Source organism: Hemicordylus capensis, chromosome 6 (assembly GCF_027244095.1).
Source record: "Hemicordylus capensis ecotype Gifberg chromosome 6, rHemCap1.1.pri, whole genome shotgun sequence".
Taxonomy (NCBI): domain Eukaryota; kingdom Metazoa; phylum Chordata; class Lepidosauria; order Squamata; family Cordylidae; genus Hemicordylus; species Hemicordylus capensis.
The window spans coordinates 26,506,067-26,533,218 of record NC_069662.1 but is presented as its reverse complement, the minus strand read 5'-3'; the positions used below and the strand labels follow the sequence as shown (position 1 = coordinate 26,533,218).

The window sequence follows — 27,152 nt, the reverse complement described above, 5'->3', positions numbered from 1 at the left end:
TCCACAGGTCAGTTAAAACAAATTAGACTATTTGAACTCAATTTTGTTAACAAAAAAGCCTTTCAGTTGAACATGCTATATTAAGGGCTTTTCATGTTCAGTGAAGTTCCAAAATGCCAGGAAATTGCGGCTGTTAAGGGCCACAAACTTAACAGATGTGCTCTTTTGGTATTCTATGCTTTGTTTAGTTCCAGCTTCACCACTCCCTTGGAGGAGGATCACTGAGTGGCAAAGCAGAGGACATAAGTCCCAGATTTGTCTGTTCACTGGAACAGACACATGGGCTGCATTCACACTTAACCCTGAACCAGAGTTACAGGCACAGAGGTTGTCAAACTGTTATGTCCGAATGCATGCAACTCAAGTCCCCTTTCTAAAGTGACCCGAGGTTGTGCTTTTAAAGTGGTGATTCTCTTATATTTAGCAGAGGGAGAGCAATTGGCCCTATCCAACCCCAGCACTGCATCCCTCCAGTGGTTGTTGCAGGTATCTGCCTTATGTTTCTTTTTAGATTGTGAGCCCTTTGAGGACAGGGGGCCATCTTATTTATGTATTATTTATTTTCTATATAAACTGCTTTGATAACTTTGGTTGAAGACCGTTATATAAATATTCATAGTAGTAGTAGTATATGGTTTGAAGTAGGTTTTGCTGCTTATAACCAGAGTTGCAGCTGCAGAGCATTACATCCAAATGCAGCACCAGAGGCTGCATTTGTTTGAACTGGAGTTGAGGGAGGAAGCTCCTCCTTCTCTCCACCTATGATTGGCTGTGCAGGCTGTCCTTCAAGCAAGAAGGAAGTCCACATAGCCTGTTCCCCCTCGTTTCTGCAGTCTCCCTGACTGCAGAGAGCCTACTCTCCAATTCATCCAAATGTAAAGTGGAATCCTCACTGTTCTTTACAACCATGCCCCTACACATGAAATCAAACAGGTTCTGGTTCTTTTCAGCCAGGTTTGGCTCTCAGACTGAACCAGTGGCTGTTTCAACTTGGACCAGCTTGCAGTTTGCTGGTCCGGTTCAAGTTCAGCTCAAAATTGAACCGAACTGCCAGAATTGGTTCTGTGCAAAAGCTCTATTTTAACACCTCAAATGGCTTAGGTTTGGGTTACCTAAGAGAGCGCTTTTCTCTACAAGGTCCCCAGCACTTATTAAGATCATCAGGAGGGGCCCATCTTGGGGCGCCACCTAGAATCGGTGGCAACCTGGAATCATCTGGTGGCAACCTGGAATTGGGCTTTCTCCATTGTTGCCCCTGGGTTGTGGAACACACTCCCCATGCATATAAGAGGATCTGTCTTATTTGGAGGCCTTCAGGAGAGCTTTAAAGTCTGGCTTTTAATGATATCTAGTTTTAATTTAAATTTTAATCTAGTTTAAATGTGTTTTTTAAAAATTAATTGTTGTATTATGTGGTTTTTAAAATTATTTTAATGTAAACTACCCTGAGCCACTTTAGGAAGGGCAGTATAGAAACTGAATGAGTGAGTGAGTGAGTCTGTTCAGGACATGACCCTTAACACCTGAAATTTCCTGGTACATTGGAGCTTGAATGAACATGGAAAGTGCTTAACACAGCATATTAAACCAAAAAGTTTTTTTCCTCAATAGAATATAGTAAAAATCTAGATGGAAGGTCTTTATACCTTATTTGGTGCAGAAGTCCTCTCAATGATCTTCCATCAATTACAATGGTTGCCTTGATTTGCAATTTTAATCACAGAGTATGAGTCAAAATATAAATCATCTTAATTAAACTGAAGTTGTTTGGCATAGTGAATATGTATAATACCTCTTCATGAAAGCAAGTGTATTCTACAAAAGCTTTTGTATTAGTGTAGGATTTGGGCTGGACAGAAAAATGAGGGGACCCTTTAAAGGAGGATTAAAGTGTTTTGCTTTTAAAAAGGAACTTAGGTTTATTTTGAAGTTAATACATGTACTCTACATTATTTTTCAAGGAATACTTTTACACATCTGTAAAATGGGACTGGGGTGGGGGGACAGAGTGCAAGTTGCAGGTGTGTCTTGCTCGCACGCTTCCTGCCCATTTATGACAGCCTCTCTCTCTTTTGCCTCAGCTCATTACAGTGTTACTCCCAGGCAGGGGCATATCTAGGGTGGGGCAGGCAGGGCATGTGCCCCGGGCGCCACTTGAAGGGGGGTGCCATTTCATAAAAATTTAAAAAAAATTAAAAAATGGCTACCGAAAACAAAATGACCACCGTGCATGCACAAATGGCCTCTGTGAGGCCCTAGGTCATGCCAGGCCTTGCAGAGGCCATTTGAGCATGCGCGGTGGCCATTTTGTTTTCAGTTGCCTTTTTTAAAAAAAAAAGATTATTTTTAAAATTGGCCACCACACTTGCTCAAATGGTACCTGTGAGGCCCTAGAGGCCAGTGGGGTGAGGGGGAACCTTTGCAAAAAAAAACCCCACAGACTTTAGGAAGCCCCCCCCAAGGGGCTACAGGTTAATTTTTTTAAAAAATAATTAATATAATATAAGACACTGTACACATATACACATATTCAGATTGGCACTATGTAAAGAGAATCAGGGCTTGCGAATACTGAGCTGACGCTTATGAGCTAGGATTGTATTCATTTGCTCTTACTTTGCTTCTTGTGATAAGTGAGTTAAATGTGATGTCTTGCTAATATGGCAATGGTGAGTTTGTCTTTGAATAAGTGTGAAATCCTTAATATTAAGGCCCACTGGGAGTTTCTTGCTCTCTTTCTCTCATTTTAACTGTCTTTCTGAAAGACTAGAAATATTCCAAGCAGTGACACAGTTTACTCTGCATATCCTTTAATTATTTTCAGAGTATCTGGGAAAAGTCAAATTCTCCATTGATTTTTAAAACGTATGTAATAGCTATGCTACAATGCATAGTAGAGAATTAGATAGGCACTTCTAGTTTTCCAAGTACACCTCCACATAGTATTTGGGTATTTCATGAGCCCCAGCATACTGAAATTTGTAGTTTTCCAGCATTTTTTGATCTGGCTATGTCCACTGCTAAATAGTTTTTGAAATATTAAAAGATTAACGAGCCTGACTTGTATTTTTCAGCTGATATTATGGTAAAGTTATCTGAAAGATGGGTGTCAGATGCTTGGACAGGGGGCACAATTTCAGTGCTTGCCCTAGGCGCTATTTTCCCTAGATACGCCTCTGCTCCCAGACCCATGGGCCGGTCATTCCCCAGGTTGGGGGACATGGTCAATGACCAACATGTACATCTGGGTCCATGCCATGCCATGCCATGGAAAAGAAAGTGAGAGAGTGAGAGAGCTAGGATGAAGTGAGAAGAGTGGGAATAACCTACCAGACACACATCTACTGGCCACCTTTGTTACACAAGTACAATGAACTGGTATGAACACTGAAAGTAACTTGAATGCAAGCCTGATTATACACAAGGTGGGGAAAAACAAAAAACAAAACACGGGATGGTCATTCATCAGGCTGGGGGACATGGCTAATGATCAGCATGTACATCTAAGGTTAATGCCATGGGAGGGCAAGAAAACTGAGAGAAAGAAAGGAGGGGCTGGGAGAGGGAGGCAGCCAGAATGATGTGAGAAGCATGAGAATGAACTGCACCTATGGATTGTTCTCTGCCCCCACAGGCACACATCTACTAGTCACCTTTGTTACACATTTACAAAGAACTGGTAGTCACACTGAACTTAACATGTGAATACCTGCCTTATCTGGAGGAAGCATAAACAGTGAATAATGGATGGGTTTGGCAGGGTCTTACCTGCAAGAGTGCCTGTAATTCCACTCTGCAGTCTCTTGCCTGGGTGGGGCATCGTGTAACAACGGCTGCTTTCGTTTTTAAGGGTCCTAAGGGCTTTTGGGTGCCTACTGGAATCTCTCTCCATCTTCTGCGGGCAAGAAACACACAGAGAGAATGAGCATGAAACACTGTAGAGCTAGTAAACAGAGCTGGTCTCCATCCCTTGCTCCAGATGGGAGACAGATGTCAAAGATTTCCCTTTCTTTCATACCATTCCAAACCAGCTGGTCACCCATGGGTATTTACTTATTTGCACTTAAAGTTTCCCTATACCCCCTTCTAAAAATACAATTTTATCCAAAGTGATCTACAAAAGCTAAAACATAAAAGTATATTAAAAAGAAAGTTAAGAACCCATTATAAGCTGAAAAACAAAACCTGCATTAAAACCTAGCCAGGACATTAATAGAGTCAAAAATTAAAAGCCAGCCAAAATAAAAATGCCATAAGGGGCTGCTGAAAAGAAGCCACTGTGAGGACACTGTGAGCCACTGTGAGGGCAAAGGAGTGCAAGAGTTGTGGCAGCACCATCACAGAGAAGGCCCTCTCCTCAGTTTGAATCAATGCTGTTGGCACCACTTTTACCTGAATGACATCTTGAAGATATGTTTGTCCTGCCTGTTTTCCAAAGACAGCTGGGTAGGACCAATCACGCACCAAGACATCAAGATGCTGTAATGGACAGAGAAATTGACAGGAACTTGCATTTCTCTCCCTCACTCCCAATCTTTCACTTGTGATATTATGTCCTGATACATGACTATTGGGCTCCCAGTAGCAACGAGTGAATCTGCTCAACCTAGTGTCCAATCCCATCTCAGATGCAAGTCCTGATGCAGCACAACAAATCCTTGAAAAGAGGTGTTTGCAATTGTGCCTGCAGCAGGAATTCAAACAAGGATGGGAGAGGAAAGATGAGTAACACACCATGTAGTTTACAGAATCTCACAATATTACTGCACATTACACTTTCCAGAGGCAAACACAACTTGGCTCATATGAGGGCAGGGACCACAGGCAGTCCAAATACTGATAGTGCTATACTAGCCTGCTTACTGGGGATGGAACTGGGGAGGCACATCCCACAGAAACATAAGAACAGCCCTGCTGGATCAGCCCAAGGCCCATCTAGTCCAGCGTCCTGTTTCACATAGTGGCCCACCAGATGCCTTTGGAGAGCCCACAGGCAAGAGGTGAGGGCATGCACTCTCTCGTGCTGTTGCTCCCCTGCAACTGGTATTGAGAGGCATCATGCCTCTGAGGCTGGGAGTGGCCCACAACCACCAGAGTAGTAGTCATTGATAGACCTGTCTTCTATGAATTTGTCTAAGCCCCTTTTAAAGCTATCCAAGCTAGTGGCCATCACCATATCAAAGTTGACTCAGCCTTCCAGCCTTCCAAGGTCGGTAAAATGAGTACCCAGAATGTTGGGGGGCAATATGCTAAATCATTGTAAACCGCTTAGAGAGCTTCCAGCTATAGAGCGGTATATAAATGTAAGTGCTATTGCTATTGCTATATCCCATGGCAAAGAATTCCATAGATTAATTATGAACGGTGTGATGAAGTACTTCTCCCCTTAGTCATCTCCTTTCCAAAGTAAAGAGGCCCAGTTGCTGTAGCCTAAGCCTAGCCTCATAACGAAGGTGCTCTTGGCCCCTAATCATCTCGGTTACCCTCTTTTGCACCTTTTCCACTTCTACAATATCTGTCTTAAGATATAGTGACCAAAACTGTACACAGTACTCCAGATGTGGTCGCACCATAGATTTCTATAAGGGGATTGTAAATATTAGAATTTTTATTTTAAATCCCCTTTCTAATGATCCCTAGCATGAAATTGGCCTTTTTTCACAGCTGTCACGCACTCAGTTGACACTTTCAATGGGCAGTCCACCACAACCCCAAGATCCCTGGCAGGTTTTCTACTTCTGATATTTTAAAAGAAGTTTTTGTTATTCCCCTTGACACTTGTAGCTATATGCTCCTCAAACTTTATTTTTGCATCTTGTTTTGTCTCTTTGCATTTCCTATGCCAGAATTTATGTTCCTTTCTGTTCTCCCCTGCACTGAATACCAGTAATCTCAGAGCCATATATCAGCACGTAAAAGCAATTTTGTGTTGATCATAATAGATAGTATGACAAAGCTCTTTAAGGAATGAAAATCCACAGATACTTTTATTATTGTTGTTGTTTGGCAAAACAAGCAGTTTACACAGATTTCCCATATCACTGTTCATAGCTGTTGAATAAAGAAAGATGCACTAGCACATGAAGATTGTGTAGCTGTGCAATATCAGGGTGATTTTCAAAATTGTGCTATTTCACTTCAATTCTCTTTAAAACATATGGTGCTTGCTAGATGTTGAACACCTGTTGTGCAAGTACAAACATGCTTTCACTAGCACAACACTAATCTGGAACTTGACCTCCACTCTTAGAGAAACAAACTACTGTAGCAGCCTTATACTAGTACAACATCCTTGCACAAGCACAGCATTAGTCAGGATGTCAGCCAGTATGTAATAGTATGCAAATAGAAGGGTAATAGAATTGTTAAATGGGTCCCCTATATTCATCTAGTGCACCCGTTAATCAAAAAAGGAAATCATATTACCAAAATAAAATAAAATACAGCAATGTTTAAAAAAATGTGAATGTAAATTAGCTTAGTTACATTAATTTGATTCAATCCATGTTTGAGTCTGAAAATAGCTGAAATTATCCCAGAACCCATACATGACATACCTTAACAGCCTTGTCTTTTTAATTTGAGACACAAAAGCTATTTGCATGAGTAGCCCTATGTAGGCTTGTGCAGCTGTATCAGAGTAGGGCTACTTGTGTGAAGTGCCAGGACCAAGGTCGACCATGGCCCCACCATGCTGGGTAGACCTTTAAAGCCCCACACGGCTTGGGGCCGGGGTACCTGTTGGACCACATTCGCCCATATGAAGCTGCCAGGGCCCTCTGCTCATCATCTCAGGCCCTGCTGATGACCCCACCACTAACAGAGATCCGGTTGGTGGGGACTAGAGACAGGGCCTTTTTGGTTGTGGCCACTCAGATTTGGAACGCCCTCCCTGAAGAGCTTCGACATGATCCCTCCCTCAGTGTTTTTTTTTTTAAAAAAAACATCTTAAAATGCACCTTTTAAAGGAGGCATTTTAATGCTTTTTGTTGTTGTTGTTGTTGGTAGGTTGTTTTGCTTTTTATAATTTTCAGTTTTTAGTTTTTAAAATAACCTTTAATTTGAACCGAATAATGATTGTTGTTTTTAACCTGACAACGTTTTTGTTTAATTTAGTTGCTTTTATTACTTTTATTGTATCTTGTGTCTATCTTACTGCTGTGAGCCACCCCGAGCAGTAGTGCACTGGAGGGGCGGGGTATTAATATTTTAAATAAATAAATACAAATAAATAGCCCAAGGTCTTACCTCCGGCTATTACCTAAGTAGAAGGGTCTGAGCATGCTCTAGGTACCTGGTTGTATGTGTGGGGGGGCTGCAGACAGCCTGAGCACACAGAGAGCTGGTTGGCAAGAGTGCCTGGCTGAGGGGGAATCCCTTAAGACTCTTGGTGTGGTGCACTGAGGGATGCCAGAGGAGGAAATCCACTCACTGCGGTGCAGCTCATGTGCCATGAGAGCAGCAGAGCCTTCAAACAAATTTTGATCATGTGCTTGGAGGAAGGTAGGAGCCTGCATCTCAGCCAGCTGCCCGCCCGACAGCACTTTGGTCATGTGAATGACCTTCAAGAGTAACAACTCACTGTCTTACTTCAAAGAATTCCTTCAGCTTCTGATGCACATTCTGCTCACATCATTAACTATATATCTGTTGTACTTTCCTACCCTCTTTGAGACAAGAAACATTCCGTTTTTACTCTAGTAACTGTTGGTGTCCCTTGAGATTTAGTCCCAGGAATCGAACACAAACCACAAATTGAAGAACACAGTAACAGATTAACTTTCTTAGCTGTGTCCCCTGCCCCCATTTCAATTAGCAGAAGTTGACTATGTTTGAGAATGAAGTTATTCTGACCTTGATGAATCAGGGAGCGACAATGAAAGGGATGAAACCATGGACCCCACTTTCCCCATTAAGCAGAGTGACATGGAGCATATGGAGCTGGTCCTCCCTGATAGCTCATCCTCCTCAAAGATGCCCCCATGCACGGGGGCTGGTTGCTTCCAGCATGGCGCTGACATGGGGAGACAGCAGAGAGGTAAACTGCAACCCAGCACCAGCGGTTTGGGGGAGAGTGCCAGTGCGGGGCAGGTAAGGGCATTCACCCTGCCCCTTAAAGGACCCTCCCACCTCTGAACCAGCTTGAACACTGAACTTTCAAACCAGTCCAGAAAAGGAGCACCAAACTGGTTCGTGCACATCCCTGCTAACTACACGGATTCACTCTGTTCCCCGCTGCTGATTTACGAAACTTTAATACAAGACCTTCAATCACACAAATCCCACAAAGCAGCAGCTCACTCCAAGCAGCCTGCAAATCCTTCCAAACCGTGGTTTGACAATGACTGTGTCATGGCCAGAAAAGTAACTTGTGAGGTGGTAAATATCAGTTAAGATTATAGTAAAAGGAAAGAAGTCAGATTAGTTCTTAACAGAACAATTTGGTAGATCTTTGGAACAGGGAATCACTGAATGTATTTATTCTTTATTTTTCTATGTAAACCATGTTGTAACATTTTGTTGAAAAGTGGTGTATATATATTAGTAGTTGTAGTGGAGAGAAGAATGCTTACAACAGTAGAGCCCAGCAAAATAAGATGCAGAGGGGTATAGACACATTTTCATGTAAAGAGCAGACCCCCACCCAATATTGCTTTGTAAGGAAACAGAAGACAGCTGGACAGCAAAAGTAGTCAACAATAGAGAGGTGCATGAATCAATTTTTTATTTCAATTTCTACCTGAATCAAATCACCCCCAATTAGTTTTGGGTCCAAATCTGCCCCCTCAAATCATCCCAATTTATTGATTTATGATTTGATTTGATTTTTATACTGCCCATCCGAAATGGCTCAGGGCGGTTTACAATTAAAAACAGAAACCATTAAAACAGAAATATAAATATGAACACCAATTTAAAAACATCTTAAAAAACAATTAAACTATCAGAACAATTAAAACCCTGAAAACCTGGTTAGCATTAAAACAATTAAAACCCCAAAAGGCCAAGCCAAACAGATGGGTTTTAAGGGCTTTCTTGAAGGTCAGTAAGAAATTAAGATTACGAATTTCTGCTGGGAGTGCATTCCACAGCCTGAGAGCAGCTACAGAGAAGGCCCGCCTCTGAGTTGCCACCAAACGAACTGGTGGTAACTGGAAACGAACCTCCTCAGATGACCAGGAGATCCAGAAATATACCATGCTCAATGGTATTGAACGCCGCTGAGAGATCCAGAAGAACCAGCAGAGTGACACCCTCTGTCAATTCCCCGGTAAAAGTCATCCATCAGGCCGACCGAGGCTGTCTCAACCCCATAGCCAGCTCTAAAGCCAGTTTGAAATGTTTCTAGATAATCAGTTTCCTCCAAGACTGCCTGGAGCTGGTTAGCCACCACCCTCTCAATCACCTTGCCCAATGAAGGGAGATTGGAGATTGGCCTGAAACTGTCCATCGCTAAGGGGCCCAGGGAAGGCTTCTTTAAAAGTGGTCTAACCATTGCCTCCTTCAGACAGGGAAGCACCCTACCCTCCCTCAGTGATGCATTTATGATATTAACTAGGCCACCTCCAACAATCTCCCTGCTAGATAGAAGCAGCCAAGTCAGGCAAGGATCCAGAGAACAGATGGTAGGCTGCATCACCCCAAGCAGCTTGTCCACATCCTCAGGAGTCACAGATTGAAACTGATCCAATCAAATACTGCAAGAGGGATTGCTGGACACCTCCTTCATGGACCTTGCAGAAATAGTGGAGTCCAAGTCGGCCCGAATACAGGAGATCTTATTAGCAAAGAACTCACTAAAGGCATCACAGCAGAGCAACTCCAGGGACTGATTTGAAGTAGAAGGAGCAGAAATCAAACTCCTCACAACCCGGGATAGCTCCGCCGAGCATGAACCTGCAGGCGCAATGTGTGCATACCAGAATCTCTTTTTCGCTGTGCGTACTGCCACCGCATCAGTCTTCAAATGGGTCACATGCTTAATCCTGTCAGATTCGAACTGAGTTCTCCTCCACTTGTGCTCTAGTTGCCTACTCAACCGCTTCAGCCCCTGTGGCTCCTCAGTATACCAAGGACCCATTTTTGCAGCAGGTCAGAAGGGATGCTTAGGGGCAATCATGTCTACTGCCATGTTGAGTTCCCTGTTCCAGGTTCCCACCAGGGCATCAACAGAATCACCAGCAGCATCAATGTCAAAATCCTCCAAGGCCTTTAGAAATCCCACTGGGTCCAGCAGCCTTTTTGGATGGACCATCCTAATAGGTCCACCACCCCTGCAAGGGTGGATTGTGGCCGTGAGACCAACCTAAACCAGATAGTGGTCCGTCCATGATAATGGGGAAACCACTGGATCCCCCACGCATGGAACACCCCCCGATCTGAACAAAAGAGCAAATCAAGTGCATGGCCGGCAACATGAGTTGGTTCAGAAACTAATTGGGATAGGCCCATAGTTGTCATGGCCGCTATGAACTCCTGAGCTGCACCAGACAAGCCAGCCCCAAAGTGGATATTGAAGTCCCCCAGCACCAAAAGTCAGCACCAAAAGTCTAGGAGACTCCAACACCAACTCCGTGATCAGCTCCGTCAGCTCAGTTAGGGAGTCAGTTTGGCAGCAGGGTTGACGGTACACCAACAGAATCCCCAATCTATCCCTAGTTCCCAACCTCAAAAAATATGCACTCAATACAAGTCAACTATCACACAGGGGCCCTGGTAAGGGAAATAGTATTCTTATGGACCACAGCCACTCCACACACACACCGCCCACTTCCCCGTCCTGCTCCACAACAGAGTAACCTGGTGGGAGAAGCGGAGCCCACACTGGACCACTTGCCTCTCCCAACCAGCTCTCATTTTTACATGCCAGGTCAGCTCCCTCATCCACAATCAAATCGTGGACAATTTCGGTCTTATTCTGAACTGACCTGGCATTGCAGAGGAGCAAGGCCAGATTCTGTGGGTCGTTGGAGCTGCTCCCCGAGGCTGAAGAGTTGACAGAGCAGTTGGAAGCGGAAACAGTTACTAAATTACTGATTTCCTTTCCCCTCTACCCGCACCAATTCTATTCCCCACCACTACAGTAATAGCTGCCCCCAAACTGCCAGGCACACCCCCAGCACCATCCCACTCAAGAGAGCCAAAACACATGTCTGCAAAAGGCCTGGCCCAACCCAACCCCCAGCCCTCAGTCCCATCCCCGAAGGCCCAGCCCCAAACGGCGCCCCCCTTTGGCGGCCGGCTTCAGCAGCCGCCTACAGATGGCCTGATGGCCATGCCGACAGCTATGTCTTTGGTGAGCCTCCTTGCTTTTAAGCTTGCAAGCCCCAGAAGCCACTCCTCTCACAAGCAGCTCCCAGGACAGGCAGCAGATGGTAGAACTTTGGCAATCTGGGAGGCTGGCAACCAGCCAGCTGGAACTTGGCAGCCGACAAGCAGGCTACACTCTGTCTGTGCTGGAATGTCCACAGGAGGCAGAGGGGCTAGATGGTAGGTCCTAGCAAGGCAGATAGAATGGCCCTGCTCCCCCTGTTACCTTCCCACTTGCTTCTAGGCAAGCCTCCTTGCTTTTCCCAAATCTGAATTGATTCAGATTTTTAAAAAGGTCCCATGGCCAAAAGAGTGAGGTGGGTGGTAGTGCCCAATGGGTGGATGCTACCACCCAAATTCCAAAGAAATTGGGCAGAGGGGTGATTTTTAAAGAATTTTTGAAGTTGGTAAGATTTTAAGGTTTTCCCCATAGGGAATAATGGGGGTTTCAGCAGTCTTATTGCTCCACATGGGGGCACCAGGGTGGCCCAGAGTGGGATGTGGTGGGTGGTCATGCCCAATGGGTGCAAGGAAGCTTCCTCCCAGATTCCAAAGGAATTGGGCAAAGGGGGGATTTTTAAAGCATTTTTTAAGATGGCATGTCCTTTGGGGCAGATTTGGGGCAGAAAAGAGGTTTTGAGGGCAGAAGAGGTTTTCGGGGCAGCTGGTAGTGCCCCAATGAGTTCCTGCTACCATCCAGTGGTGGTGTAGTGCACATGGGGTGCCTCACCAAATGAGAGCAAAATCAACTCTCATTTGCTACCAGAGAATCTATTCTCAGAATACCTCAGAAACAACAAAACTCAGTGCCCCAGATGGTAAGTCCTAGGCTTGTGGGTTTGGGGGTGTTTGGCACCCTACGTGCACTGTACCACCACTCGCTCTGAGCCACCTTTGTGGCCCCCCCAGGTGGAGTTATGGGCACTACACCACCACTCACTCTGGGCCACCCTGGTGCCCCCCAAGTGAAGTTATGGGGCTGTTGAAATCCCCATTATTCCCTATGGGGAAAAGCTTAAAGATGCACTAACTTAAAAAAAATTAAATCACCCCTATGTGTTCTTTGAAATTTGGGTGGTAGCTTCCACCCATTTGGCACCACCACACAACCCACTTTGGCCACAAAATGGAGGTCCAAATCTCCAATTTTGGGGGAGTCCAAGTCTGGGGTGATTTGTTTTGTACCCAAATCTGGGCAATTGAGGACAGGGGTGATTTGCAAATCACCCAAATCGGCCAGATTTGGGTACAAATCATTTTGTACCCGAATCGTTTCACACATCTCTAGTCGACATATGAACATTTAATTTGCTCATAAAATGTCTTATCTGGGGATTGTAGCTATGTGGGGACTTATAAGTAGTACTGAAGGAAATGGATTGTGGAAAGCAACTTCACTGGTATTAGTGTGAGAAAGTGAAATAGACCTCAAGGGGATGTGGGTACTAGTCAGAGAGGAAGGCCGGACTCGATTAACTGGCTGTGAAAATTTCAGAACAAAGAGATACTGACAGAATAGTGAGATAGATGACATGAAGGCCTGAATATGAAAATGAAGGTGGGAGAACATGACATGGCTGGGAAGAGAAAGAAGAGTAGTCAGGGTAATTACCTGAAGGGATTCCAAACTACAGGCACGTCCCACAGCATCAGCAACCTGCACACACATCTGTGGGACAGAGGAAGTTAGTAAGCCCAGGCAAACTCTACCTCTCAGCCGTGCCTATCAGATCAAATTCACCTTCAGAGCAAAGGAGAGAGGCTGAGTGACTGGCTCTTCATGACTGGGCAATGGCTCAGTACTGGATCCACTGGGTCTCACTATTGACATGTATTCTGATGCCACACTGGGAAAGGGCCCAGTGAGGAAGGATTTCATAGATGCTCTCCCTACCACATGATCTATTGCACGAGTGGACAGCTATAAACTAGAGACAGGGGCTCACACAGCATGCAGCAGTACAGGAGCATAGTACTGATGCAGGAATAACAGTAGCCGCACAAGCACAAAAATCACTGATACATTTTACTGAGGAATCCCACTGGAGGTAATGGGCTTACTGTTATGTAACATGTTTTTTTCCACAATTATCATATCTCCAAGAGTGGCATCATTGTGCACCTAGCATTCCTGCACCAGTACTATGTTCTGTGTGGTATGTGAGCCAGGGAGGTGGATGGAATGCACAAATGCACATTTTCTTGGGATGCAATTTAATGGATTTTCCCCCTCATGCTCGGGCTCATTGTTGGAATGGTCTTTTCCCACAGGTCAGAATCGACAGTGACCAATTTTAGTCTTGCTCTGTAACATACAGTATATGAGTTGAATTTTTTTTGTCTGTTTCTTTCTCACTCCTGCTGGTCAACTGACCATAATAAAGATCTGAATTGAATTGAATTGGCAGTGACCAGATTTGTTGCCTTTCCCTGTAGTGTCTGCTTGGCTGAGTTGCTTGAGGGTCACCTGCCTATTTCTCCAATCTTTTTGGGGTAATGCATTCGCTCCTGGATTGAGGCGAACTGCAATCTGGATTCTGAGGACTGGTGGGTAGAAGACTGGGCAGGGATGTTTAAATGATGTTTGGGGCAGGGATGTTTAAATGATTATGTTTTGTCACATTCAGCTGTGTGATTCCAGTCTTCTACTCTCCATAAATCTGCTGGACCTCTGGATCTTGGAACCCACAATTCCTTCCACCCCATATGAAGTGAACCTAAGTCCAATTTCCATATCTCTCCAGTCCAGTGATGCTGTTTCCAGAGTCCTCCCCAAGGATAATCTGAAATCTTCCTCCTACCCTTTACAATCGACACTTACTTCCAGATATTCTGAATCTGTATCCTTCCACATTCGCTCCACGTTGAGTATCTAAGAAATAACAGAAGATTCAACAACAGTGTCAGAAGTGATGTGTAGCTTAGTGGAACAGTAAAGAGGACAGGAGAGATTACAAATATAAGTGGAAAGTCTGACAGGAACACACCTGAAAGGAGCTGAGCAACATGGAGAAGGCTGACAGCTTCACACTAACTTCCTTCTTTGTCTCCAGGTTCATTAAACCCTCTGTGTCTATCAAAAACACCGCTACCTAGAGGGAGGGAAAGATGAAGGGCTATCAATTATAGAGAAATTTCACAGAAGCACAGAGATAGGTTTGGCTAACAGCCTCTGTAGTACTTTCTTTTTATCTAAAAGTCTGTTGTGTAACATGCAAACAAGGCAGGAAGGTGAAGATAAAAGAAAACTGTCACACAAAACATAAGAATGCAACTCATTGCCCCAGGAGGTGGTGAGTATAAAAGAAGGCTAGTGGTACTCAGTTACCACTCAGGGCTGTGACAGCCAAAAATACAACTTTTAGCTTAATATTTTAATTGTTATTTTTATTGTATGTTTTTAACTTTTGTAAACCACCTTGGGGTTGTTTTTAATGAACGGTGGTATAGAAATCCAACAATAAATAAATAAAATAAATAATAAACTTCTATTTTTAGGGTGGAGATGCCACCTGTGATAACCAAATGTAGTAATAAATTCAAATAACAGACAATTTCCTGCATTTTTGTTTGTTATTTCTCTTTATAAACCACCCTGAGCCATTTTTGAAAGGGTGTTATAGAAATTGAATTAATAATAATTATCATTATCATTATCATTATCATTATTATTTCAGATCAGCTCTCTTTTTCATGGATACATCATACTCCAGCACAGATGTTCGAAAATGGAAGGTAAAGTTTATGTTTTCTAAAAAGAGAAGTTTTTGATTGATTGCTGCTGGGGAGTTGTCAGATAGTAGAGCACTCAGATGAGCTCTATCTGGGAGACTTCACTAGGAGATGTTTTAAAAACTTCTGTAAGCCTTCCTGCTCCAGAGTCCAATCTTCTCTGCTCTCCTAAGTGTTCCCCATACTTAGAACTTTCTTCTTTGCTTTAAAGCACGGCAAGAGCTCCTACTATACAAGAATGCATAAAAACTACTAGGAAAATAATGTATGTGTCTTATAAGTGAGTGACTAAGAACTACCAAGTCTATTTTGAGGGCCATCAAGTATCCAATCAGTGCATGGCCCTAGTATGCGATGAGTGTTTGTTGCCATGCTACGATGTTCCAGAACTTGGATATGCAAAGGAATCCAGCAATGAACAATATGTGCCTCATGTGTTGTATAAGAAATTTCCCATGATGGCTCTCAGCCCAGCACAATGCTTCTCAGAAGTTCTCCTGCCTACATGGATGTTTGCCAGACTTGCTAGCTATTACTTGAATTCTTCAATGAGTTGAATTCAAGAGAGGTGAAGTGAGGTAAGGTAGAGGAGAGCTGGTCTTGTAGCAAGCATGACTTGTCCCCTTAGCTAAGCAGGGTCCACCCTGGTTACATATGAATGGGAGACTTGATGTGTAAGCACTGTAAAATATTCCCCTTAGGGGATGGAGCTGCTCTGGGAAGAGCATCTAGGTTCCGGGTTCCCTCCCTGGCATCTCCAAGATAGGGCTGAGAGAGATTCCTGCCTGCAACCTTGAAGTTGCTGCCATACTGGGTAGACAGTACTGAGTTAGATGGACCAATGGTCTGACTCAGTATATGGCAGATTTCTATGTTCCTATGATTTCAGAATAATTGTAACTTTCTTGAAAGAGCGATAGTGATAAAAGCTAATGCTTCGCCTTCAATATATTTCTTATTATGTATGGTTTCACAAGACTTTTTTTACATATTTACCACAGATGGCTAATTTCTGGTATTTTTCAGCAAGTGATGAACTCTGGTTTGAAAAAAGATTCATGTTTCATTCCTAATCTGACAGGAAGTGGAGTTTCCCACTTTGCAACTATTTATCTCTCATTATGTCCACATTTGCTGCCATGACTAGTGCCCCTTAACTCTTACCTTTCCTGTTTGAATGGGGATCCAAAATGGCTGACTCCATATCCACACCCCCTTGGTGGTGCTGTCCGTTCCAGGCTTCCACTGAAATCCTGTCAGAGGCTCATCTTCCTGACCCATCCATGATGAATCCCCAGCTTCCTGCCAATAAGGAAGAAATACAGAGGATGGACACCAAGTCTGAGAGCAGGAAAGTTTTTGGATACCAGCTCAATGGGAGAGAGTTGGCTTAGACATGCAGTCTAGCAGGGATTCGTACTTCTAAAAGGGGTTCTGTCTAGAATTCAAAGCTGTGTGTGTTTAGTGGTTAGATATGGTGGTTTATTTCCTAGGTGAGATAGCAATAGCAATAGCAATAGCACTTACATTTATATACCGCTCTATAGCCGGAGCTCTCTAAGCGGTTTACAATGATTTAGCATATTGCCCCCAACATTCTGGGTACCACTACATCAACATTCTGGATGCCACTACATCAGCAATCTTTTCCCATTCTAATGTGGATTTTTAAAAAAATGTTTTAAAAAATGTTTTGTATTGTATTTTTATTTTTATTTTGTATTATAATTTGCTTTGTTTTGTGTGTTTTTATTGGATATTTTTTACTGTTGTGTTGTTGTGAGTCCCCAGTGAACAATTTGTAATGGGGTGGCTAACATATGAAGTTTATTTAATGTTGTTTAAATTGGCTTTGTTTTAGATGATGATGATGATGATGATGATGATGATGATGATGATGGTGTACTATTCTCCCCCCTCCATCAGCACAGCACACACCTAGGCTACTTGTCAATGTCACAATCAAGAGCAGGAAATTGAATTTGCTGAGGTGTATTTGCCCTCAGGAGAAATAAGGAAAAGCAAGGCTATGGCCTGCCATGGGGATTAGAGGTATGTGATGGCTTCTAAGAAGACTGTATGGAAGGGAAAATAAATTGAGCTCAGATTTGCTTTGAATTATGCCTAATTCCTAAGGAGCCTAGGAGCAGAGTGCTAATCAGGACAGGAGATGGGGAGAGAACATTTGTGTGGTACTTAGGAGAGTCAGATGATGCTTCTTTGCATTTTAAAATTTTATTGATTTTACAATACCTTAACAATCAGATACACTTAATTAAGTAAATATTGACTTCCCGCTTACCAGTCTGTGTGGTTCTTGTTAACTATACATATAAGCCATTGCTATAATAATACAAAACATATATACTCCACCTTACAATTCTATTTTACCCTACCCAACCTGCTGTAATTATTAAATTTCAAACCCTGCTGAAAGGTCCATATTAGAAAAATCATTCTTTAAGTAAAGCAAGAAAGGTTCCCAATCTTCTTTGAAACATTCCAGGTTTTCATCCCTTATAAGTGTTGTAAGTTTTGCCATCTACGCATATTCCAAAATTTTTATCAACCAGTCTTCTTTTGAAGGCATTTTATTGTCTTTCCATTTCTGTGTGTATACTATTCTAGCCGCTGTGGTTGAGATGATACTTCTCTAATCTGGCCAATAATCATGAAGGGGACAGAGAGGACAACCTACTAGGGATGTGTGAAACGTTTTGGGTACAGAACGATCTGTACACGAAACGGCCAATTCCGGGTGATTCGGATCCGAATCGAATCACAAATTTCGGCCCCCGAAATTTTTTGGAGCCGAAACGAAACACCCCCGTTTCAGCTCCGAATTATCTGTTGTTTCAGCCCTCCATTTTGTGGCCGCTAAATGCCTTCTTCTTCCCCCTCCATTTTGAGCAATGACATCAATTTGAATTTCCCACCATTTTGCCTCCCATTGACTTCAATGCAATAAGGTCTGATGTGACGTCTACTCGAATTTCGGGTCCAAGGGCCAAAAGAGTAGGGTGGGGTGGTAGTGCCTAATGGGTGGAGGCTACCACCCCAATTGCAGAGTGATTGGGCAAAGGGCTGATTTTTGGTGAATTAAGGTTTTCCCCCATTAGGTATAATGGAGGGTGTATCACTAAACGTTGGGGGGAAAGGGGTGGCCCAGAGTGGTGTGGGGTTGGTGGTAGTGCAAGGTAGGGGCAAGGAAAATACCAGATTTTTTTCAAAGGATTTTGGCAGAGGGCTGATTTTTGGTGAATTGTTGACGTTTACGCGTCTTTAAGGTTTTTAAGGTTTCTAACCCATGGGGTACAGGGTTCTTTTGTTTCTTAGGTGTTCTGAGTGTGGATTCTATGATAGCAAATGAGATTTTCAATGAGACACCATGAATGCACTCTCATTTGCTATCATAGAATCTACACTCAGAACATCTAAGAAACAACAGAAGATTCTATGATAGCAAATGAGAGTGAAACCCATGGGGGTGGTTGGCACCCTATGTGCACTACACCACTACTCACTCTGGGCCACCCCAGCACCCCCCAAGTGCACTTATGGGGCTGCTGAAACCTCCATTATACCTTATGAGGAAAAACCTTAAAGACGCGTAAACTTCAACAATTCACCAAAAATCATCCCTTTGCCCAATCACTCTGCAATTGGGGTGGTAGCCTCCACCAATTAGGCACTACCACTCCACCCCACTCTTCTGCCCCAGATCCCACTTTATGCCCCCAATCTGCCCCAAAGACACTAAAACTTCAAAAATTCACCAAAAACCAGCCCTCTGCTCAATCCCTCTGCAATTTGGGTGGCAGCCTCCACCCATTAGTCACTACCCCCCACCCCACTCTTTTGTCCCCAGGACCCGGTTTTTGATCCAAATCAGATTCGGATTCAGATTCGGATTAATTCGTATCCGAATCAAATCATGGGGTGATTCGGACAGGTCAGATTCGGATCTGAAATGAATCAGGGGTGTTTCGATTCGGATCCGAATCGAAACACTAAAAATCCAAATTGCACACCCCTACAACCTACCCTCCTTGCCCACCTGGTGCAACTTCCCCACCTCCAGTATTTCCAGGCATCTGCATGGGGGGCTGGCATTCTAATATGGCAGCCACCGGTAAACTCCAAAGAAACTTCATTTCATGTGGTCACTTTTCTGCATACAATATGGGAAATGATTTATGCAGACAGACACTAGAGCCAGACACATGCTTACAAAACAAACATGCTTGCATATCTTCAGGCTCACCAGGTTTTGAAGCTTCCGCAGGAAGAAGTTCAGCAGGAAGGATTTGCCACAACGTTGCTGTCCGACAATGCTGATAAAGCAGATGGGGGCATCCTTCACCTGCCCCTGCTCCAAGCACAAGCTAAGGGTCACCTCATCCAGGAAGAGACCGGCATCCTCCTCCAAACCCACCAGCTGCACTGGTTGTCCTGTCTGCCGTGGAGCTGTTGACATCTCCTGCGACAGATGGAACCAGGTGGGTCAGAACAAGCCCTGTGTAAACTCACGGTTGCCCAATGAGAATCATCTGGCCCCACTGATCCTAGCTTTGATGGAAGCCAAGACTCTTAGGGGGAAAGATAGTAGTCAGTTTGTGAAAGCAGCCATGGATGTACATAAGTGGTAGGCTACTATCTGTGTACAAATTCTGGCTGACTGATCAGTAGTTAGCCCACTTTATATCTCTGTAATTCTATACTTGAGAAGTCTCTTCACTTTCCATACCTTTCCAGCTGATCTCAGTTCAGGAAGGTGTTTTTTTAGGGGATCTCTCTTTTTCATATAATATTTAGTGGACATTTATGCTTTCATAAATGATCCAATCTTTTTTAAACCATCAAAGCTGGTGGCCATGATAACCTTATGACAATGATTTTCAGTGCTTAATTAACTTATGGAGCATACTATGAGAAGATTTGGTGAGGGCCAGCAGCTTAGATGGCTTTTTAAAAAAAGACTCCTTTGTGGAGTCTCCACCTTTGGAGCTAAATAGAAGTTTCATGAACAGAAGAAATATATCTCTGAATACCAGATATTGGGGAAGAAACCATAGAGGCAAGTCTCACAATCATGTCCTGCTAGACATTATCTAGAGAACTAAATGGTCTTTGGTCTAATCCTGCAACACAATTTTAATGCAAATGTGTTTCTAATTTTGCACACAAGTGGCCTCAAGCTGCTACTTTTCTTGTAAAGAAATCACATCTTTTGAACTAGCTAGAAAAATAAGATTATGTTTCCCCAGAGGACTGAAGTTGTGCTTGCTGCATGGAATGAGTTTATCCAATGCCTATTGGATATTTTGTGGGAATAATTACATGATAGCAGTGTTGGGTCCCTAGAAATGGACTCACCATGTGAATCTCCTGGAGAGGAATCTGTCCTATTTTTTCTACCAGGCTTCGCATCCTAGTGTCTGGTGCCATCATCTCTCGATTGCAAGGACGGCAGCACTCAGGACAATGGTACCCACGACCCGAGAACTTGCTCCAATGGGTGGAGAGGCAGTCCCTGCAGAAATTGTGCCCACAGTCAATGGAGACGGGGTTTACAAAGGGCTCCAGGCAGATGGAACATGTGATGTCTTCTTGTAGCTCCTGCAACATGTCTTCTTTATGGGGAATGATGGTGAGCTTGGACTGCATGACACACAGAGAAAGTAGACTGCTAAGCTGCTGGAGACATGGAAACTGAGGTTCTATATCTGTGTCTAGCAGGGGAATCCTTTGCTAAAGCAAGGATTCTGGGTGTGACCATTTCCCCCCACTGATGCACCAGGAAAAGGATTCAACATGCTGTTGTTGCTTCTTGCTGAGGTGCATTCTAGGAGAAGAAGATGGAGCAGCTAAGTTGCTGGAGCCCAGAAACCTGGCTTCTATTTCTGGCTGTAGCTGTAGAAACCTGTTAGGTGAAGCAAATGATTCTGGGAGACAGGAATCTCCACCTCTCTGAATATGGAATATTCAGTGGCATGCAGGTGAATCATTTAAAAGCCACAATCCTTGCATACTGTTCCTGATTGTGGGAGAGATATTTGGCCTAATAACATTTGAGTAGGCAAGGGTTATTGGCCTTTTGAGAAGGGTTCAGTTGAGTATCTGACTCACATTTTATTTCTGAAAATTAATTTACCAAATTGAGAATTGCAGCACGTTATGCCTATTGCTAGCAACATTTCAACTCATGTATAAAGTCAGTGAATAAAGCATAACATATTCAACATAATGGCTTGATGCACTGGTAACAATTCATGATCTCATAACCACAGTTAAGTTGTGTTCACACATAACTGGATAAGTCCTTGTTAAGTCTCCTGTATATATGCTCATTGACCAGAGCGGTTTGACCAGGATTGCCCTGAAATTCGGGATTCCCACAATCAGCTCCATGAGCTCATTAATCCTGATTAACCTTTTAACCAGGATCCTTGTGAGTGTGTGAATGCAACTCCTAGAGTTCAGAAGTATGTTACTAACTATCATACTCCTGATTAGATTTAAATGAGAGTTAGAAGATGTTTCCAAACTTTGGTTAATGCTGACCATTCATATTCAAAACACAGAGTCATGTCATCCTGTACTACCTGTGTGCCCAATTTGAAAGCCATATGCACAGCTGTTTATGATGTATGATTTCCACCCTAATTTTCCATACGTTGAAAAATATAGATTTTTTTCAGATTTCCAATTGGAATAAAAAACCACTCCAATGTCAGGTACCCTTATGGGTCTCAAAATCCTATTCTGATATTGTCAATATCTTCGAAACAACTGCAGTATTTTCTGGGGTATGCAGCCCTAGGAATCTGTTGCCTACACAGTTGTTATTTAAGGACCATACCCAAATGGCCAAGCAAAAAAACAGTGTGCATCTAAATGGCCATTGAAATGTACTGTGCTAGATGAGATTGACTGTTCCATTTTAAAGGGATCATTAGGAAGGGGATTGAAAATAAAACTGCTAATATTATAATGCCCTTATTCAAATCTATAGTGCAGCCACATCTGAAGTACTGTGTACAATTCTGGTCACCACATCTAAAAAAGGACATTGTAGAACTGGAAAAGGTGCAGAAGAAGGAGACCAAGATGATCAGGGGCCTAGAGCACCTTTCTTATGAGGCAAGGCTACAACATCTGGGGCTATTTAGTTTAGAAAAAAAGATGACTGTGGAGAGACGTGATAGAGGTCTATAAAATCATGAATAGTGTGGAGGAAGTGGATAGAGAGAAATTCTTTTCCCTCTCACATAATACCAGAACCAGGGATCATCCCAGGAAATTGATTGCCAGGAAATCTAGGACCAACAAATGGAAATACTTTTTTATACAACGCATAATCAACTTGTGGAATTCTCTGCCACAAGATGTGGTGACATCCAACAACCTAGATGGCTTTAAGAGGGGTGTGGATAACTTCATGGAGGAGAGGTCTATCAATGGGTACTAGTCGGAGGGCTATAGGCCAGCTCCAGCCTCAAAGGCAGGTTGCCTCTGAGTACCAGTTGCAGGGGAGTAACAGCAGGTGGGAGGGCATGCCCTCAACTCCTGCCTGTAGACTTCCAGCGGCATCTGGTGGGCCACTATGTGAAACAGAATGCTGGACTAGATGGGCCTTGGGCCTGATCCAGCCGGGCTGTTCTTATATTCTTATGTACAATATCCAAATATCACCCTTCTAAATGAATGATTTGTTGAGACTGGGGTGCTTTCCAGATTAACCCCTAAAACGTATCTGCTAAGTGTGCTTCCATACGTCCTGTGTTGTGAAACCACGGTCCTTACGCAGTCAGCACGGTGTCATTCACATTTTGGATGCCTTGATTTGGATTTTATTGCTGCTATTTAATGCTATAATGTTGCATGTCCACTGGGAAAAAGTAGCGATCCTGCCAGGCTGAAGCATTTTACAACAGTTCTAGTAGGTAATCTCAAAAACATCTGGGTGGCAGAAAGAGAGCCCTTATGCAAGAAGAGGATACTTCTGTAGGAAAGGAAGAAGGAAGTTTTGATTTTGTGGGTTTCTTTTCTCAGCACTGAGTATGTTATTTCTTCTATAACTTTATAGTTTTACTGGGTCTCAGGTTGACAAAGAGAGAACTTGGGTTCCTGGCTGCCTTCTTTGAGCTGTGGTATGGTTTGTTTGTGAGGTGATGTTATGGAGAGAAATGTGGCAGATCTCTTTGTGTTATTTCTTGGTGATTGCTGTGATGGTTTCGGCTAACTTGTCTTTCACTCACTGCTCTGGTCTGCTCTGCAATCTGCACCCTGCATTGCAAGTTATACTCACTAGGTCAAAATGTGCTTGAAGATGCTGCTGTAGTTGAGCTGACGGCTAGGCTTTCTGGCTGCTAACCATGAATCCACTCTCATTGCTAACCTTAAAGACACATAAACTTCAAAAATCACTTAAAAATCAGCCCTTTGCCCAATTCCTTTCAAATAATTCTGATAGCTTCTTTGACCACCTTGGGAACTACCACCGACCACACTCCACTCTAGGATACCCCCCCCCCCAACGTGAAGCTATACATTTGCTGCAATCCTCATTATTCCTTATGAGGAATTCAAAAATACTTTTAAAATTCACCAATAATCAGAGGAGTGTCTGATTGCCTTGGGGTTTTGTGGGTGGTAGGCACCCACAGAAAGAAAGAAAAAGATCTGTCCTGCAGGCGATCTCCCTTTCCTGCCGGTCTCATAGTCACCTTGAGTTCCATCCTGAATATCCATAGAATCACATGACAATCAGAAGCCAGTGCCAGAAAATCATTCAGCAAAGGGAAAAGAGGCCCCCCAAAGGGCACTCAAAACCTTGAAATGTTTTGAAAATCAATGGGGTTGTTTTATTAATTAATTATTTATTTGTTTGTTCGATTTTTAGACCACCCTTACAAAATAGGTCAGGGCAGTTCACAAACATCATAAAACAGTTAAAATCAATCAATGACCGGGCATATTTTTTTTAACAAAAACACCATAAAGCAGCTAAAAAATAAAACAATTCAAAATCTTATAAAATCCCGATACATTGAAGACCCTTTAAAACAATTTAAGAGCACTGGAAGGCCAGGCCGAACAGGTAGGTCTTTAGGGCTCTCCTAAATTTCAATAAAGAATTCAAATTATGTGTGTCTGCAGGGAGATCATTCTGCAGTCCAGGAGCGGCTACAGAGAAGGCTCGCCTCTGGGTCGCCACCAGACGAGCCGGTGGCAACTGGAGCCAGACCTCCTCAAATGATATTAGCGTGTGGCGGGGATCAGACCAAAGAAGGCACTCTCTAAGGTAACCTGGACCTAAGCCATTCAGGGCTTTAAAGGTAATAAGCAGCACTTTGTAGTTTCCTCGGAAACATATCGGCAGCCAGTGCAGCTGTTTCAAAACAGGCATAATATGGTCTCCCCGAGCTGCTGCAGAGACCAGTCTTGCTGCCGCATTTTGAACTAACTGAAGTTTCCGAACTACATACAAAGGGAGCCCCACATAGAATGCATTACAGTAGTCAAGCCTGGAGGTTACCAGCTGGTGCACCTCTGTTCTTAGGTCATCCTCCTCTAGGAATGGATGCAGCTGTCAAATCAGCCTAAGCTGATAAAAAGCACTCATGGCCACAGCCTCCACCTGAGATACCAGAGTGAGGCCTGGATCCAGGAGTACCCCCAAGCTGCGTACCTGCTCCTTCCTGCAGAGTGTAACCCCATCCAGCACAGAGAGATCTAACTCAGCCCTCAGATACTGAGCCCCTACAATGAGCATCTCCGTCTTGCTTGGATTCAGCTTCAATTTGTTCTCCCTCATCCAGGCCACTACTGCCTGTAGGCAGGCATTTAGGGAATGTACGCCATTTCCTGATGAAGCAGATGAAAGAGAGGAGTAGATTTGGGTGTCATCAGCATACTGATAACACCCAGCACCAAATCTCCTGATGACCTCACCCAGCGGTTTCATGTAAATATTGAAAAGCATTGGTGACAGAATGGAGCCCCGAGGGACTTCATATAATAGCTCCCATTTTGAAGAGGAACTGTCACAAAGCTCCACCATCTGGGATCTGCCCAAGAGATAGGCACGGAACCACTGCAGATCAGTGCCCCCGATTCCCAACTCCCCCAGGCGATCCAGAAGGATACCATGGTTGATGCTGGTACCAAACGCCACTGAGAGATCCAAGAGGACCAACAGAGTCACACTCCCTCTGTCGATACCCCAGTAAAGGTCATCCATCAGGCTGACCAAGGCTGTCTCAACCCCATAGCCTGCTCTAAAGCCAGTTTGAAATGGGTCTAGATAATGAGTTTCCTCCAAAACCGCCTGGAGCTGGTTGGCCACCACCCTCTCAATCACCTTACCCCACCAAGGGAGATTAGAGATTGGCCTATAACTATCCATCACCATGGGATCTAGGGAAGGCTTCTTAAGAAATGGTCTAATTATTGCCTCCTTCAAGCATGGAGGCACCTTACACTCCCTCAGCGATGCATTTATGATATTCACCAGGCCTCCTCGGATAATCTCCGTGCTAGATCAAAGCAGCTCAGTTTTGTTCTGAGCTCAAAACAGGACCTTTATTTAAAGGACATTTTGTTCTGAGCTTCGCACACTGAAAATCGGCCCGTTTTGAATCGTAACGTACTGCACATCCCTACCTGTATCCAGGTTCACTTTTTAAATGAATGCAGGTACATTCATTTATAATGCAGGTACATTCAGCTAGCAGGTGATCCCTGCTAACTGAGCAGAGAGACACCTTTTAAAGTGTTGATTCACTTATATTTAGTAGGGTGAGAGCAACTTGCCCTATCTAGCCCCAGCATAGAATCCCTCCAGTGGCTGTTGCTGGTATCTGCATTATGTTTCTTTTTGATTGGGAGCCTTTTGGGGACAGGTGGCCATTTTACTTATGTATTATTTATTTTTCTATGTAAACCACTTGGTGAGCTTTGGTTGAAGTGTGGGAAATAAATATTCGCAGTAGTATTTTGTAGTAGTAATAGGTACAGTCATATGCACAAACACACATATGAGTATACAGGCATCTATAAACTCATTCAACAATGGCTGAATAGGGCTTAAAAGTCACAATTTTTTTCTTTCCATCAACTATCACGGCTGTCTACTCAAACTATTATAGATAAGCTTCAATTTACTAAAGGGCAGAAATAACAATCGTGTGTTACTAAAGTTACACTAAAAATCTCTTTATTAGGCTTAGGGAAAATATGCCCCCCAAATATTCTCTGAAATTTATCAGAGTATATATGAGAGGAGAGAAATATATTAGAGAGGGAAATGCTGAGGATCTTTTACCCAGTTTTTGAAACAAATTATATGCTTTTGTTCATAAACTTGGAATAGATTATGTCAGCTGCTTGTGATATAGCATTTTTTCTAAAACCAGAGGTTTCAGTTCATTGGTGCTTTCCACCCCCCACCCCTGAGTATGCTCGAAGTCTGTTTCCTCGGTTAGCCATACTCCCAAAGAGCCATCTATAGCTATATATATTCTTTGTGTGTGAAGAAATTTGTGAGGTGAGAATTCATGGGGAATAATTCTCTTAAGCATACTGTTTCCCTCCAGGTTTAGACATCCATGTCCACTTTCCCTCAACTGGCCCATTCAAAACTAAAACATTTTCTTAGCATTCCTTTGGAAACCCCTCAAAATGAATCCCAAGCATTGGGTTGGATGTCCCCTGTCTCCCACCCCTCCCAGGCATAGAAGTTCTTTATATACAGAAATTAATTGTCAACCTTCTTCCTCCCCATTCTCCAATTTGCAATTGTCAGAATCAGTTTAGGCAGAAGAGTTATGATTTTTTCAAAGCAGAAGGAAAAGCAAGAGGCTGAGCCAAATAAATACAAAGCCCAAGGTATGAAAAGGGATCAATTATTTCCATCCAGTAGGCATGGCAGTACAGGGCATAGACATAAAGATGACCAGCATCTGTCTCCCTCATGATAGACGGATCAAAGACCAGCAGAAAATTCCCCATCTCATACCTGTCTCAGTGTCTGATTAGGTTCTGCAGGTTGCCCAATGGCTTGGGCTGAGAAACTGCAAAATAATATGACACCAACCTCCTGTTGG

General features: G+C 43.4%; 1 protein-coding gene and 1 long non-coding RNA gene across 2 annotated transcripts; one reads left to right on the top strand and one right to left on the bottom strand.

Annotated features, from left to right (window-relative positions):
- Window positions 1-75: 75 nt before the first annotated feature.
- LOC128330999 (RING finger protein 112-like) lies at window positions 76-27,152 on the bottom strand. The gene is made up of 8 exons (XM_053264366.1): window positions 27,065-27,152; window positions 16,207-16,344; window positions 14,298-14,402; window positions 14,132-14,182; window positions 12,923-12,979; window positions 4,393-4,479; window positions 3,769-3,895; window positions 76-302 (listed from the first exon to the last, which is right to left on the bottom strand). The coding sequence occupies exons 2-8, from the start codon at window positions 16,321-16,323 to the stop codon at window positions 76-78; spliced, it is 771 nt and encodes a 256-aa protein (XP_053120341.1). The 5' UTR covers window positions 16,324-16,344; window positions 27,065-27,152.
- On the top strand, window positions 17,000-21,146 carry LOC128330678 (uncharacterized). The gene is made up of 3 exons (XR_008310201.1): window positions 17,000-17,094; window positions 19,301-19,541; window positions 20,464-21,146. It is a non-coding gene; the product is annotated as an uncharacterized LOC128330678 (long non-coding RNA).